The 17,490-nt window shown below is 48.1% G+C and overlaps 1 protein-coding gene across 3 annotated transcripts in view; it reads right to left on the bottom strand.

Annotated features, from left to right (window-relative positions):
* Positions 1-17,490, bottom strand: part of SAP30BP (SAP30 binding protein) — a 36,833-nt gene that overhangs the window by 14,168 nt on the left and 5,175 nt on the right. Inside the window, exon 4 of one of the 3 annotated variants that reach the window (XM_047833990.1) lies at positions 283-405. The exons of the other annotated variants lie outside the window; for them this stretch is intronic. Within the exon in view, the coding sequence (XP_047689946.1) occupies positions 283-405 (123 nt within the window). The remainder of the gene's footprint in view (positions 1-282; positions 406-17,490) is intronic. 3 annotated transcript variants of the gene reach the window in all.

The raw sequence follows: 17,490 nt of genomic DNA, 5'->3' as shown, positions 1-17,490 counted from the left end.
CTGGGGCCTGGTCAGCCATCCCAGAACACTGCCACCCCTACCCAGTACTGAGGAAGCAAGAGGTGGCAACTTTGTAACATGAGAATCCCAAGACTAAAGCACAAAAGACTACCTGCTCCCAAGAGATTTTTCTTACTTTCAGTCTAAGGAAAAAAGAGAGACTTTATCATAACGGGCTAGCTTGTGGAACCCTGGAGCAGGCATGTACTGCGCCTTTAACAAGCGACTGAACCAGGCCCCCAGAAAGGCCCTAGCACGGAGGCAGCTTCTCTCTTGGCTCACCTCTTGGCTCTTTACAATGGCTTTGTATCTCTCCAAAGAAAAGCATTCTCTGATCCTTAGTGCAAACTTCCGCCCTGCAACGCCCACTTCTACAGGTCCTTCAGTGCTGGCCGAGTGCAGAAACTTAAGAGCAAAGGTTTCTTATCAGACGTTTTGCTGGACTTGCTCTGTATTTCACTGCTCAGAGTAAGTGCTTCATTTAAACCTGATCAACCTGGAGAAGGTGAAGGTCCCAGCCTCTGAAGCAAGCCTGGGCAGGGTGGGGAGGAAGGCCAACCCTTGATCCCACTGCCCCAAATGTCCAACGGCAACAACATACCTGTCTTCCCCGTCTCTGGGGAAACCTGGCCCCTCACACACGCTCAGATCAGGGGCCTCAAGTGCACGATATGCTAATGATCACAGTGGCAGAAACTGCGCTCGGGGGAAGCTATTGGACCTCATTTCTTTTCTCTTTGGTTGGTGGGGGAGGAGGTGTCTAAGACAGTAACGACTCTGGAACAAAATGGGCACATGGAGTCAGCAGCAGGGCTCTGGGTACTTCACTTCCGGGAAGAAATGTTACAGCAAGTTAACATTTCAGAAAGGAAGATGCCAGAAGCCCTCCTATGCAATGGCTCTGTGCTAAGAATGGTAGTTCTTAGCCCCCTTCCCCAAAAAGTCTCTCCTGATTCTGGGAAAGGCCCAAACCCCCTCGCTCTTCTGAACACTGCAGCTATTCATTCGACCGAAACAGGCATAGCGTCCAGGCCAGGCTGCTTAGCAACCTGTCTCCTCCAGCTACTCGCCCCTGCCAGTCAGGTGGGCAAAGAGGAGGCAGGCCTGAGCTAGGGAACAGAAGGGTTGGGAGGCCGCCTGGAAGACTGCCATGCCGAATTCAGGTTGGTCATCAATCAGCTGCTCTACAGAGAGTGCCCGTCTCCAGGGGCCCCACAACAATCCCTTTGTAGCAGTGACTCCGGAGGAACCAATGTTAAAAGAGTGTGGCAGCAACAAAACGTGGGGCTGTAAAAGGTCCTTAAATTTTCCCTCTAGGGGACAGCTTTCTGGGTACTAATTGTGGGAAAACATCAATTGGGTACATCCTACCTCCCCTCCGTGGCCAGTTGGCTGGTCATCCAAGGACTGACCGTTAACTATTCAAAGGCTCCCTGGGGGCTCCTTCCCAAAGCACCGCAGGGCGCCAGCCCCTCAGCCAGCCCGGCCCGAGGAAGGAGGCACGATATCCATGATATCCACGTGGGAATGCTACCGGGGCTACTCCAGAGGCACAGGAAGTTAGTCACCAAACATGAAGTGTCTCTTGTAAGAGGAAAATACTTGTTTACCCGAAGGCTCCTTGGGCAGGGTGAAAGGCTGTCAGCCACTGCGGCCTCCTAAAGCTTGTGCCCCCAGCAATGGGAGGGACGGGGATTCCCACGTTTCACAAGGTTCTTGCCTGGCTGAGCTGAGGCTGCTGAGTCAGGTCTCAGGGAGAAAACCAAAGATGGAGCAAAGTCACCAGCGGGGAGGTATCCCTTCGTCTCTCAGACTTTCCTTTTTTGGCTTAGTTCCTCATTCCTCAAATCGATCATTTTACACAAATACAAAAAGGAATAAAGTTGATAGTGGGTTTCCACTTGCTAACTAGTCTAGTCTTTTGCTTTTTTAATGTTACAACACGCGTGTGCGCATGCACACACATACACGGATGGGGTGTGTCCAGAGTGTACCTGGAGCCCCATGGAGCTATGGGCTCTTACTCGATCCCAAACTCAGCATCCCCAGGGACAACCCCCTCCCCGCAGTGGAATTCAGCCCCATGATCCCTCCAAACAAAGTGCCAACCTATGAACCATCGATCTAACTCAAGTGCAAGATTCTCTGGCCTTAAGAGAATCAAGTTTATAAAGTGACAACATAAACGAGCCACCATGGACTGGAAGCCATGTAGTTCTGCACAAAGTTCTCCTGGAAAGACTTTGGAAAGTGTGGTTGTTCAGATCCCTCCTCCATGTCACAGACACTGGTGGGACTCCTAAGGCCCCGGACGATGAGACCACGGGAATCTGTGCCTCCTGGTGGCCACATCTTGTTAGGCTTTAGAATATAATTCTTCTTTCCTCAGACGCAAATAAGCTGGGTTGTGAGCCTGCTGAGCTCCCGGACACGTGTCACTGTGCAAAGGTGCCCCCAAAGAAGAAAGCCAACAAGCCAGGTTCTTCTGGATCCTAAAGCAGTTTAACCCCACATCCTGCCCTGAGCATGAGAAGGAGGCTTGATTAAGTTCCACAATAAAGGGCCTGGAGCCACAGTCTCACGGGTTCTTCAAAGGGGGATGATTCCAGGACTTCAAACAATGCTGAAGGAAGGTCAGCAAGGAAGGAGAGTTGGGGTGTCTGGTGAGACCACGGAGGATGGCTGTCAAATACCCCAGAGACGCATAAATTTCAGGACCATTTACGCTCAACTGTCCACTGAAGCAAGTTTCATCCAATCAAAGCAGCCTCAGGGGAAGACAGGACTGAGGGCAGAGGGTGGTCCACACTTGAGATGAAGACCCAGAGAGGCACCCTCCTACCAGACATGCCTCAGATACCAGGAATTCAGTACAAAACGAACCAAACACCCATGCTAGTTACCCTGGCAGCCAGCCAAGAAAACCATTTGATGAAGCACTTAAGACAGAGCTAAGGAGAGAGATGGAAGGTTCACATTATTAAACTGCCAGCCGTTCAAGACAGCAGTTTTAAAAAATTGGCTATAGGTTCTCACTATGCCCTTAAGGAGGCAGGAAGGGAACAGTTAGGATATAAGTAAAAAGCAACAAGAAACCACTGTTCTTTTTCTTGCCCCAAAGCGGTGTTTTGGAACGCACAGGGGGTGCCTGTCTTGACTTGTATGAATCCAACCCTCTGGCCTCCAGGTGGATATTCCCAGTTGGTTTAAGTCATGAACTCAGCCAGATCTATGCACCAGACTGTAGTCTGAGTCAGCTGGGAGGCATGGAACCCACAGCCCAGAGACGTGGACAGACCTGTATACAGGAGAGCTTGGCCCCCAGACTCAGCAGGCCGAGAGGTTTCCCCCCAGTTCACTAGGCAGGCAAAAACAAAGCATCTCACCTAGCAGCTCCTGGGAAAAAAGGCCAAGTAAACACTTCAGCGCTCCAGTTCAAGTCCAATTAAGACAAAAAGAAAAATGAAACAAAACGCACAGCTTCTGAAGAAGCCAAGTGAGACCACGGGAAAGGCACGAAAGGAAGGCTGAGCTGGTCAAAGAAACAAATGCTGAGGCAAGGCCTCACCTCCCGACTGTCCACACCCATCCAGCCTCCCCAGGCTTCACCTGAGCCTAAAGCCTCACTAGGGCGCAGGACACGAAGTGGCCTTGACCGGCCAGGGATGGCCCCGAAGAACAATGATCTGAACCTGCCAATTTTGGTTCCTTAATCAATTATGTCTGAGACCTGTAAGAACGCAGCAGCCACAACAGGGGCCTCGTTCTCAGGGACTGTAGAGTCTGGAATGTGGTTCCCCTGCAGAGAATACAAAAAAGTCCAGCCATCCAGAAACTATGACTGGAGCAGAGGAAGGAAGTAGAAACAATATGGCTCCATGACACGGGATAAGCTGCCATTTGAGCTGGGAGGATTTGCTCAGCAGAGAAGTACCAGATCCTGGTAGAGAGAATGGAGGTTTATTTACAGCCAACAACACTTCGTCAATCCTTCCCGAGCCAGCCCCACAAAGCACGCTCAAAGGTCCAGCGTCCAACTGGAGACAAAGCAATGCGGCCTCCAGCAGCTGGATTCTGCCAAATCTAAATGTTGCTTTTTTTGCCCCAGCTTTGGAAGCATCAGGCACAGAGGAAGTACTCTGAACAGAGGGCAGAGGGCAGTCTCTCCGTGCTGCTGGGGGAAGAACGCTACGGACTACATTTTCTGATAGATGATGTAATCCTACATCTTTTTTTTTTTTTTAATTTTTTTTCAATGTTTATTTATTTTTGGGACAGAGAGAGAGACAGAGCATGAACGGGGGAGGGGCAGAGAGAGAGGGAGACACAGAATCGGAAACAGGCTCCAGGCTCTGAGCCATCAGCCCAGAGCCTGACGCGGGGCTCGAACTCACGGACCGTGAGATCATGACCTGGCTGAAGTCGGACGCTTAACCGATTGCGCCACCCAGGCGCCCCGATGTAATCCTACATCTTAAAAGCAGGTGGCAGCTGGGGAGACAGATTAATAAAACAACGCCTTCTAAATCTTCTCTTCTCTCAGACCTGGCACTTCCCAAGTAGTTATTAAGTCTTAGTGAGATCTCACTTAAAAATGACTCCTCACTGGGGCGCCTGGGTGGTTCAGTCAGTTAAGTCTGGCTCTTGATTTCGGGTTAGGTCATGATCTCATGGTTCACGAGTTCGAGCCCCGTGTCAGGCTCTGCACTGAGAGTGCAGAGCCTGCTTGGGAACCTCTCTCCTTCCTTCTCTTTCTCTGCCTCTCACTGTCTCAGAATAAATAAAACTAAAAAAAAAAAAAGTTTCCTTACTGTGGCCTGAGGCCCTGGGAGACTCCCAACAGGCCCTTTCAGCCTCCTTCTCCTCCTAGCACAGAGCAGGAGCAGGGCCCAGGTAAAGGCCCTCCCTGGAACACCTCCTCCCCACTGTTGCTGAAAGTAAGCCCTATTCAGACCTCGGTCCTCGGCTCAAGGAAGCCTTTATCTGCCCCACCCGCACCGGGCCAATGAGGACCTTGCTCTATTCTGGGCTCTTACTCACTGTCTTAGTTATCACTGTGTCCCTAGCACCTGCAGGTTAATGCCCTGCCCACAACAGGTGCTCAAACACTGATGAAACGTGCGTGCGTGTGCACGCGTGTGCGCGCGCACACACACACACACACACACACACACACAATGTACAAAGACATACTCTCCTTTCTAAGTGGCCAGTGGTCCATTTTTCAGCCCAGGTTAGGTGTTCCACAGCCACCTTCAGCTGCAGCGCTGTCCCCCTAGACTCCAGTGAGGCCCCCAGTCAGCTCCAACGTGCAACTCAATGTCGGAAAGGGAGGCAGCAGGACAGGAACTAAGAAGGGGCCAGACGTGTGATACGAGGCTAATGACAGGCAGAAGGAAGAAGGTGGTGGGGGCGTCAATACTGAATTAAAAAACCCTTAAATCTAGCTTGTCGCTCCCAATCCTGAAACAAAAGACAGAATTACTGTAGAGTTAGTCCATTTATTTGTTCCACAAATAATCGATTGAGCCTTTATTACGTATCAGGCAACGGGCCAAACACTGGGGATACGATGTGAACACAACCCGATCTTGGGGAGAAATCCTGGGTGTTCCGCTAAGTACTTCAACGAAACATCACTTCACTGTCACCACAGCCCCATGAAGTGTGAGTGGACAACGCTGCGGCTTCAGATATGACTAGTGGGCCCAGGAAGCCCCCCTGACGGCATCAAACTGACACACGCGTGGGAGTCAGCTCAGGTGCCGAGAAAGCAGCAACGCTGGAACTTTTGTCAAAACACCTCCAAGCTGCAGGAAAAAAAGTTACTGTGGTTTGACAGACAAGGGTGGGGCGTGCTGAGGGCTGTCAGTAATCCCCAGGCTCAGCAGAAGTCACCGAGCCCCACGCTGCAAGGAGACAGCCCTCCATGGCACGGATGCCCAGCGTCCGTGCCCTGTTTTACCCCCCACCCCACACAGGGGAGCCTTCAAGAAAGCCGGTTGCCAGCACATTTCCTTTGGGTGTATCCTGTTGGCCAGGACTGGGTCACTGCCACGGCACACTGCCTACCTGGGGATGGAGACACTCAATTTATCAGAAAAATGGGCGCAAGTTGGTGGGGTCACTTTGGGTCCAACAGACTCACCTTCACCCCCAGCTCCCTGATGGGAAAGACTCAGTTCCCCTAGCAGAGGTTTCTACAGGAAAGGGTGAAAGAGGCACCCACTCAGACAAATGAAGCCAGCCCTAGAACTGGCCTCGTAGACTGAAGAAAAGAGGGAACGGTTTCTTCTGAAACATCGAGCTCAACAAAGCCGACACTGCTGTGTGGTGCGACGCTCTGCCACGTGGAACCAACCAGACTTCAATGTCAACGCAAGGCTCTGGCCAGCAGCCATCTCCAAAGGGGAGCCTTTGTTATCTGACTATCCCAACTGTAATCTCACATTTGAGTCAAGACGTGAAGATTCTGGGTTTGTTGAAAGTTGCAGAAGATGTTCAGAGAGGGCCATTCCATTCCTCTCTTAACACCTAGGGTGTCTGGGTAGGCTTGTGCTTAGGTACAGAAGTCACCTCACATCAAGACTTTGAATTAAGCCTTCAGTGGTGGGCCAGGGTGCACTTTTTTCTGAAAGGTTTTCCACAAAAACAGTGTCTCTGTGCTTCAGGTTGTTATCTGGGGGCAGGGGTGGGAGGACTTGGAGCCAGCCAAGACAAAGGGAAACAGCTTTGTGAGGCTGGGGACAGAAAAGTGAAGTCTTTGTGACACATAACACGGCCACCAAATCACAACGGCACTATCCTGCTTGAGAGGTCAGCCACCAAACTGAGGTGTGAGATTAAGATATAAGGCAAAAGTTACTGAGATATCAGAAAGCCAGGAGATTAGAAATGCAAACTGGTCTCCATCCACACACTGGCAGGAACAGGAATGAACCATCTACGGGGCTAAAAGGAAAGCCAGTATCTTTCAGGCACTGCTTAGAAAAAAATGTACCTAACTCCAAAGTTAGGAATGCAAATGAGCAAAATTCTACTGAACACTGAACCCAGAAATTGCACAGCAGTATTTCAGGAGACAAGGATCAGAACACAGAAGGAAGGTGGGAAGTGCTGGATCCCGAAGGGCGGGCAGCTTGCTTTCTGCATCAGAGAATTTTTCAAAAAGATAAATCTTGACTAGGGAAGGAGGCAGCCAGCCACACCTTGGTTAGTAATCCATGGCATGTGGGCCCGAAGGGGAGAACGATGTTGGGGCTTGCATGGCCGAAGGCGGGCCGACCGGGCATGCGCAGGCCCCGGCTGCAGAACCACAAGGAGCGGCGTGAGGCTGCTGGGGGTCTGATCCTCAGGTGACTAGGAGCGAGTGCAGTCAAGAGGGCCCTGCTGGCAGTTCGGTGGAGCCGAGAGGGGAGGGCAGAGGGAGACTAATGGCCGTTCCCCTCTGCCGGAGATCACTTGCCGCGATTCCCTTTCTGCCAGCAGTGTTCAGCTTAAGATGCAGCCAGGCCTTCTTTGGAAGGCAGCTCGACACAGGACCTGGCCTGGAATTCTTTCAGTCTGGACAACAAAAGGGCTACTTCCATAGCGTGCACCCTCCTCCTCTCCCAACCTCAGTCGTGTCTGCTTCTTGTTGTCAGGTCACCACTTAGAACCACAGACCCCGGCTGGGAGCCTGTACTGGGGGGTGTTCTCCTCAGCATGGAAATTCTGTTGTCTCCCACCTGTGCAAGGGCGACCCTAGCCTGATTAAAGAAGGCCATTTGGCCATTCATCGGGATGAGAACGAGGAAACGTGAAATGTTAAGAAGGCTTGAGCATTCTCAGCAGTTCAAAGGTCACATTACAACTTCCAGCAAGAAGAGTGGATGGCTCCCAATCCAGCAATGGTCAAGGGCCATTTCCTTCTCTGGTCCTGGGTGAGTCATGCTGTAACTTTTTTTTCTAATCAGCACTCAAAAGCATTATGGGGTACATATGGGAAGCAGCACACGGGAGAAGGTAGGATAACAAAACCAAGATGGAGGGACCAAGTACACATTCTCGCTCACACACCCTAAACAAGAGAAGTCACTAAAAACTAACATACGTTATCCAAATCTCTCAGTAACCTCACGAGGCAGATGTTATTATTCCCATCTTACAGATGACTAAACCGAGGCAAAGCACAACAAAGCAGCTTCTTGCCCAGGAAGTGGCAATGCTGGGACCCAAACCCAAGTCTGTCTGACTCTAAAGCCTAGTCATAACTGCTCCCCAACTTCTGATCTCCTTCTCGACTAAGAGGCGGCAGATAATGACAGTTTCTAGGAAGCCTCTGGTTCAACCACCGGGGAAGCCAACATCAAAGACCAAGAAGGAAAAATACCTCTTCAGGGATGACTCTGTAGCAGGTCACAGGGCAAACGAAGTGTTAAGCTCTCAACTTAAGGGGAAGACAGCCAGAAGTTATTACCTTTTAACTATAACGATCAGGGCCAACAGCTCCAGAGGCCCTACTGCTCCAGTGAGTAATGTCTGAGTTGATCTGAATGGAACAACTGGTCCTGAAAACTTAATCATACAACCAAGTGGGTGCCACCACCCTTGTCCTTAGCCTGGGGACTTCCGGGGTGCTGACAGAAGGAATGTTACCAAATCCTGACTACCACTAAGCCCTCATCTTGTACTGGGTGAACAATCGTGATGACTGTAATGGGAACTCATTATTCCTTCTGACCCACGTAAAGAGCACGGCGTGTATTCCGTCCACCAGAGTCTAACTGGAAAGAAACCGCTTACATGGTATTTTATTCGATAGTAGCTAAAATTCTTTTATTGCTACTGTAATGTACTAACTCTGGTTTTATTCTATCTAGCTCCACGGGAATTGATGTGAAAAAGTGTGCTGATGGGGTGCCTGGGTGGCTCAGTCAGTTGAATGTCCAACTTTTGATATTGGATCGGGTTGTGATCTCAGTCGTGAAATCAAGCCCTACGTCAGGCTCCGCGTGGGGCCTGCTTGGGATCCTCTCTGCTCCTCCCCTGCTCGTGCTCTCTCAAAATAAATAAGTAAACATATAAAAAAAAAAGTGTAGGGGTGCCTGGGTGGCTCAGTCGGTTAAGCTACCGACTTTGGCTCAGATCATGATCTTGTGGTTCTTGAGTTCGAGCCCTGCATCGGGCTCTGTGCTAACAGCTCAGAGAATGGAGCCTGCTTCGGATTCTCTCTCTGCCCCTCACCCACTCACACTCTGTCTCTCTCTTGCTCTCCCTCTCAGAAGTAAATAAGCTTAAAAAAAAAAAAAGAGTGTTTTAATGACTGGTCTCACTTCTAGAAAAAAAGTTGGTGGACCGCAACCTTTCCTTACTATTCCCGTTTAAAGGTATTTAGAAAATTACAAAAAAACAAAAACCTTTCTCTTGTAGCAGTTTCACTGAGATATAACTCACATCCCACACAATTTTTAAGTGGTTAGCTTTTTTAAAAAAGGTTTTTTAAAAAATATTTATTTTTGAGAGAGAAAGCATGCGCACATGAGCAGGGGAGGGGCAGAGAGAGGGAGACAGAAGATCTGAAGCTAGCTCCACGCTGTGAGCGCATAGCCCCATGGGGGCTCAAACTTACAAACTGACTGTGAGATCATGACCTGAGCTAAAATCAAGAGTCGGCAGCTTAACTGACTGAGCCATCTAGGTGACCCTTTAAGTGTTTAGTTTTTTTTTTTTTTTTTTTAATTTTCAAAGTATTTATGTATGTATGTATTTATTTGGGAGAGACAGAGACAGCACAAGTAGGGGAGAGGCAGAGACAGAGAGGAAGAGAGAATCTCAAGCAAGCTCCAAGCTGTCAGCACAGAGCCTGACATAGGGCTCGAACCCATGGAACCATGAGATCATGACCTGAGCTGAACTGTGAGTTGGACGCTCAACCACCTGAGCCACGCAGGCACCCCTAAGTGTTTAGCTTTTAATTTTTCAGTTATGTCCTGTTATTATAATTGCTCAGACTGTAACAACACAGAAAACATTTAATATTCAGATAGAAACACATGTACGCTATCATACGGACAAACAAAAAGATGGAAGAAGGAAAATGGGACACCTGTTAGAGGACTGTGGAATTAGATGGTATTTTTTTCTAAATCTTCAATTCTTGCTATTATAATAATTTGACAATAAAATCAAAACAAACCCCTGATAAGGTAACCACCAGAAAAACAGTACCATGCAATTCTTTCCAAGTCAAAGAACTCTAAGAAAAAGCCCAAGTTTATGCTCTAACAGATAACCTTCGGTGTACCATCCTGAAAAATAATTCTCAGTAGGCCATTCCACAAGTGTGGGTTCTCCCAGAGCTCACCCAGCAAAGGTACACGATGACCCACGCGTGAAGGCTACAAAGGGACTCGTGGATCCTTTACCACACCATACAACCCGCCCCTCTGGGTGTCCTTCATGATGAACAGAACCCTATGCTGCTTGCTTATGAAAAGCCTGAGCATCTCCCTCTCTGATTTCAAAGTCCTGGAGGTTGAGTGAACACGCTCAAAGCCCAAATGGGAAAACGTGTGCTGCGGCAGTCCTGAAGAAGCTGGCACATGTTCCAGAGCCTCTTTCCTTACATGGTTGATACAGAGAATTGAGGGTTTCAACGGGAAGCGCTGCCCACGTGCAACTGCCGGCAGGCTCCTGAAAGTTCTCCGAAAAAAATCAGTGGTCTGTAACGAATTCGTCGGAAACAAGCTCCCTGGGCAGTTTTCAGTCCGCAGGCGTAGCATTCTGAAACTTGCAAAGATCAGTAACAATGCTGGGTAGGGGGAGAGGCTGGAGAAGAGAAGCAGCGGGAGATTACGGAGTCAGCTCTACCCCAAAGCAGATCCTTCCTCTAGACTGCAAGCCAATTAATAACACTTGGCGACTGAGACACTTGACCTTCTTAAAGGAATTCAAGTGTGTTATGTACAGTCACCAAAGGTGAGACCCACTTACTTGGCCGAGCCAAGGTCTCTGGGGAGGGTAAGTGAGGACTCATCAAGTCCCTCTGCTCTGGAACTCAGAGACGATCTACCAACACAGTCCCTAAACTGCCATCAAGGCACCCCCAGGGAGCTACAGCAAATTCACAAAGGTGCACACAACATGAAATTTCAAGGAAAACACAGCATTATTCAACATCTATCAGATACCACACAAATTCATGTGTATTTTTTCAAGTGGCTATCAAATTCTGAGGATTGTCGTGTTGATTCTTTAGAGCTAATTGTTAGGTATTTCTTTTGGCCTATGAGTTCGTTCGTTCTTTTTTTTTTTTTTTTTAAAGATTTATTTATAAGTAATCTCTACACCCAACATGGGGCTTGAACTCATAAACCGGAGATCAAGAATCACACGCTCCACTGACTGAGCCAGCAGGGCACCCCTGGCCTAGGAGTTCTGTGAAAAATTCCTGAGACGCCAAGGGTGCTACGAACTGAGAAAATGTGGCAACTTCTGACACACAGGATGAGGACATCTGACCCGACTCAGTTTTGCCTAAAAGGCCAAGGAGTGCCAACAACTGCATTTTAGATTGTGAAAAACACGGCCTTACGCATCCTTTCTTGTAGCTATCACATCACCTGGTAAAGCGGGCATCAGAGATGAGCCGAGGGCAGCCGAAGCTATGTGCCTGTGGTCCCACAGCTGGAGGGAAGCCAAGCCTGTGCTCGACCCAGGTCTTCTGGGTCCAAGTCCACTAGCCTGGTTCGAATTTCTGCACTAATTTCGGGGTCCAAGAATCTTAAAAATGTTTTGTCTTAACTAGGATTATGCATGCACATCTTTTAAAAAATGCCGGAACCATTTCTCCCCCACCCGATGCCACCTTCTTGACCCAGAGAGGCTATTTTGTTTTGACAGATGTTTGCTCTTTGGGCCAAGAGGATTCCTTCCCTGGGTCAAAGCTGGGACTGCAACACCTCAGGGAGGCCGGCATTCCCACCCTACATAGCGAAGCCAGCCCTCCCAGTTAGCTGGCAATGGGCCGCTCCAGCTTTCCCGTGCCAGGTCATCATTGCCCGTGTTTGTTTTCAAAGGAAGGGTGTGTCAGAGACAGTAAGCCAGTGGAAATACCTTCATCCACAGGAACTGTGGGAGTGGGGAAAAAAATAAACAAGGGAAAACGTTCCAGGGCAACCGAGGTAGAACACAGACAAAGGAAAGTGGGAAAAGGAAGCCCATATGCCAAGGGCAAACAGATGGAGGAAACACTTAAGCCATCTGGCACCCCTGTCCCTGCATTAAAGAGCTGAACAGAGGTCTGCCACTTCCACTCTGACTTTTTCTAGGACAGCAGTGCCACCTTCTGTTGAGTAGTCAGATCTGAGTCGGGTTGCTTACTGAGGAGGTAAGACCAGAAAATTGAAGTTAGAGGAAAAGACATGACGGAACAGAAGTGTCGAAGCATTCTGCCTCCCGTGGAATGCTCAGCCACCTTCTTTTCTCTAGTTAAGGGCAAACTCAGCCACCCAGAGCTCAATCCCTCCTCCTCAGGTGGATGGATCAGGACCAAAGGCTCTCCTCTAGAGGTGGGTCTGGAGTTATCATTTCTTTTCTTCTTTAAGTAGGCTTTACACCCAGCACAGAGCCCAACACGGGGCTGGAACTCATGATCCTGAGATCAAGACCTGAGCTGAGATCAAGAGCTGGATGCTTACCTGAGACTGAGCCACCCAGGCACCCAAGGAGTTATCACTTCTTACTCAACTTATCACTTCTTACTCAACCCCCCAAAAATTTGTCTTGAAAAAGCTCCAGAAACAGGGAGCTCACTACCTTAAAAAGCAGCTCAGCCCACATTTGGTCAGAGATGACAAAAAGTTCTTCGTTATGTGAAGACAAACGCGGTCCCTGTAATTCTTCTGTATGTTGCTTCAAGTTCAGCACGTGGCTTCCACCTCCCCTCCCCCTCTAGCAGACCTCCAAACAACAGATACACTGCAGGCTCCTCCCTGGTTGCCTCTCCCAGCTCCTAAACCTTTCATGTGATGTGGTTTCCAGTCCCCTCACCTTCATGATTGCTCTCCTCTGAGTGCATTCCAGTTTCCAAATGTGGAATTCGATATTCCCACACAAGCCCAATGACAGGGTGACCAGCCTGGCAAGCAAGCATAGGTCACTGCAACAAATGCTCCTGAACATGGACATGCCGACACCATTAAGCTAATTACCAACTCAGGTTTACTCAGTTAACTCACGTAAAATGAATGAGGCAGATTTTCTTAAGATGCCTGTTTTTGGGGCGCCTGCGTGGCTCAGTTGGTTAAGCGACTGACTCTCGATTTCGGCTCAGGCCACGCTCTCACAGTTTGTGAGTTCAAGCCCCGTGTTGGGCTCTGCGCAGACAGTGCAGAGCCTGCTTCGGATTCTCTGTCTCCTCTCTCTGCCCCTCCCTCACACTCTCTCTCTCTCTCAAAAATAAATGTTAAAAAAAAAAAAAAAAAAAAAGCCTATTTCCCAGGTGGCAAACTCTGAGGTTAAGGGACTTCTCCAAGGAGAGCTGGAATTCAGATTCAGGTCTATGACTCCAGAACCTTAACTTCCACCCCACAGGGGCTGTCTTGTCTTACTCTGAATATGCTACCCCCCTCACGGCAGCTCAAGGTCCCGCAGGGCTGACAGCTCACTGGACACTTACAGAGCAGTGGAAATAGTCACCAAACAACTACTTAGTATGACTGACCCAAGATTCTGGCTTCTGAAGAAGAGTGGTTCTCAAAGTTGATCTGTGGACCCCTGGAGGTCTGTAAGGTCAAAACTACTTTCCTAGTACTAAGACATCACTTGCCTTTTTCACTGTTCTACGCTGGCAGGAGCAATGGGGGGCAACTGCTGGCCTTTTAGAACAAATCAAGGCAGCTGCACTGAGTTTTGGCCGTGGGGACACTCTCAGTTACCAAAAAAGCCAATTTCACTTAAAAATATCGTTGGTGCTGGGGTGCCTGGGTGGCTTAGTCGGTTAAGCCTCTGACTTCGGCTCAGGTCATGACCTCAGGGTTCCTGAGTTCAAGCCCCACATCGGGCTCTGTGCTGTCAGGGCAGAACCCGCCTCGGATTCTCTGTCCCCTCTCTCTCTGCCCCTTCCCCACTGGTTCTCTCCCTCTCTCTCAAAATAAATACAGTTTAAAAAAAAAAAATATATATATATATATATAGCCTTGGGGAAGCAGTAAAAATGATTCGCTTTATTAAGTCTTGACCTTTGAGTACAAATTTAATTATTATTATTTTTTTGCATTTTGTGTGATGACATGAGAGGTCACATAAACACCTCTGCTGCTCACTGAGGTCCAATGGTTACCTCAAGGAAAAGCACTTAAGTGAGGGAGTTACAAGCTGATCTAGTTACTTTCTTCACGGAATGCCATTTTTACTTGAAAGAATGACGGTGCTTAGTCAGATTTGAGTAACTGGCAGACGGTTCCTAATAAAATGAAGTGATTCAAGATCTCAAGTAAAAACTAGCATCTTAGAAAATGTATACATCCCCACTGGGAGCAGACAGCTTTCCAATACTTAATGGCTTGTCCGATGAGATAGGTAATGTCATTAACAAATATAATTTTTTGGATATTACAAGACAAAATGCATCACTGGAGATCTCAGTGAACCAACATTTTCCATGTCACCAGTGCCGGAGGATGCAATACCAGTGTGGCTAAAAGAGCCACTGACAGTGCAAGGCAGACCCGTGGAGGTTAATGAAGCAGACTACAGAAAGTTCACTGAGAAGGGTTCACATCCTACAGTGCAGCTAATTTTTAGGAAACCACTGCCTGTTGAGTTCTGATCTAGTATCAAAGAAGAAGATTCACAATCACCTAAAGGGCTATTAAGATACTAGTCCTCTTTCTAATGCCCTGTGTGTGAAGCCAGATTTTCTTCAACTACTTCAACCAAAACAACGCACTGCAACAGACCGAATGCAGAAGCACTTAAGAGAACCTAGCTGGCTGTCCGTTAAACTGGATGTTAGACCTTTAGGAGACCCAATGCCTGTCTTTGTGTTTTCAGTTTCAGTTTCTTTGGTTTCAGCAATATTTTTTGTTAAAATGTGACTTATATTAACGTAATGGATTTAATTATTTTAAAATAATAAATATATGGGGCACCTGGGTGGCTCAGTTAAGTGTCCGACTTGGTTTTGGCTCAAGTCATGATCTCACAATTTGTGAGTTCGAGCCCCACATCCGGCTCTGTGCTGACAGTGTGGAACCTGCTTGGGATTCTCTCTCTTCCTCTCTGTCCCTTCCCTGCTCACTCTATGTCTCTCAAAATAAATAAATAAACCTTAAAAAAATATTTAAGGGGCGCGTGGATGGCTCATTCGGTTAAGTGTCCCACTTCGGCTCAGGTCATGATCTCACGGTCCGTGAGTTCGAGCCCCGCATCAGGCTCTGTGCTGACAGCTCGGAGCCTGGATGCTGCTTTGGATTCTGTGTCTGCCTCTCTCTCTGCCCCTGCCTCACTCATGCTCTGTCTCTGTCTCTCTCAAAAATAAACATTAAAAAAATATTTAAAAATTTTCTCAATTAAAAAAAAATTTAATGTTATTTAATCTCTCAAAAATAAACATTAAAAATACTTAAAATTTTTCTCGTTAAAAAAAAAATGTTATTTTTGAGAGAGAGAGAGAGAGAGAGAGAGAGAGAGACAGAGCACAAGTGAGGCAGGGGCAGAAACAGAATCCAAAGCACCATCCAGGCTCCAAGCTGTTGTCACAGAGCCTGATGTGGGGCTTGAACCCATGGACCGCGAGATCATGACCTGAGCCAAAGTTGGACGCTTAACTGAATGAGCCACCCAGGCATCCCAAATGTTTCTCAATTTTAAATGAAGTGATACTCTTTGGGATCCTCAGCTTTTAATTGTGTAAAGGCACCAAAATGTTTTGAGAACTGCTGTAGTAAAAAATCAAAAGCAGATTTTAAAAAGCCAAGGCAGTTGGGGTGGCTGGTGGCTCAGTCGGTTAAGCGTCTGAATCTTGATTTCAGCTCAGGTTATGACCTCACAGTTCATAGTTAAGGCCTTGTTGGGCTCCGCACTGAGAGTGCAGAATCTGCTTGGGATTCTCTCTCCCCTTCTCCCTTTGCCCCCACCCCCCTCGCTTGCACTCTCTCTCTCAAAATAAATAAAAAAGAAAAAAGAAAAAAAAAAAGGCCAAGGCAGGAAGGAGTGCCATCTGGTGGAAAAGACAGTTATGACATCAATCCATTCACAACCAAAATAAATGACACCCCTAATCCATCCTGGTGACATATTCTTATTGTTAGAAATTTCACATACCGAAGGCAGAAATACTCAAAATTCAAGATGTGGAAGATAAAAATATTGTTAAAAGCCAATTAAATGCGCCAGAAAAGATCCGGAGTAGAGGGAGGGTTGGGAGGCATTTGAGGTCTAGGCCACCACCTCAAGATAGTCTGATGCCAGTTCAGGGCAAGAGAGGAAGCCAACGCCAGGACTAAGGCATGGGAGCACAGAAGATTCATGCTGGGGACTGTTTCTAGTCCTTGGAGATGCCACTAACACTCATGATTTTTGGACTTGAGGATCTCTGAGCAGGAGAGCTCTGTCTGACCCCTTCCACACTCAGACTCCAAAAGAACTATGTCAAGTTACTGTGAGAGTAGGTTCTGTCCTGTTCTCCAAGGGCTCCCTAAGAACAAGAACTGTCTCAGAAAGCTTTTCATTCTACAACCAGACTAAAAATTCAAATGACTGAATGAAATACAGTACAGCACATCAGTCAAGGGGTTAAGTATAAACGTGTCTTTCCAACCTTCATGTGGTTCCAAGAAAGACTGAACAGAAGACACATCAACAAACTTCCCAATTCTGTCCACCTTACCCCAGCCCTGGCTGGTCTTCCTCATTCCCAGGGGATTTGCTGTTTTTTCCAGAAGGGCTGACAGTAAAGTACCTGCACCTTCCTCTCCAGCCAACTTCCCCAGGAGGCCTTTGAGCCTTTTGCCTCCGTTCCCTCCACACTGAAGCCCCAGCACTTGGCAGCTCCTCGGGTTCACTTCACGGGTGGGCTCTAAGGCCCACACACTCCCGACTACTAAGACAGAAGATTCCTGCTACTACTGGCCATTTCCTTCTGCGAGCCCAAACAGAGGTATGGCCACCTGTGATCCAGGCCACACGTCCACCCTCCTGCTCGTAGTGCTTGCGTGAGTTAAGCCTGGGTTCCTTACTTGGCACAGAAAGGAGTGACATTTGCTGTGCCTAGGGTTCAATATTCTCTTCTTTCTGCATGCTGCTGCCCAAACTTCCTTTCCTGGTGAAATGTGTTATCTGCATCATCCACAGCTTTTCACGGGTTTTATTCCAATGGTCGCCACAGTTCTATCCAAACACAGAACCAGTTCAAATTTGAACTGTATTTTTGGACATACTACCATTTTGATTACAATTTGGGACCATTTTCTAGAGTTTCACTACGTTGCCTTGAAGGCTTCAGTT

Source organism: Prionailurus viverrinus, chromosome E1 (genome assembly GCF_022837055.1).
Source record: "Prionailurus viverrinus isolate Anna chromosome E1, UM_Priviv_1.0, whole genome shotgun sequence".
Lineage (NCBI taxonomy): Eukaryota > Metazoa > Chordata > Mammalia > Carnivora > Felidae > Prionailurus > Prionailurus viverrinus.
The sequence above is the reverse complement of the archived record's forward strand: the minus strand, read 5'-3'. Positions and strand labels throughout refer to the sequence as shown.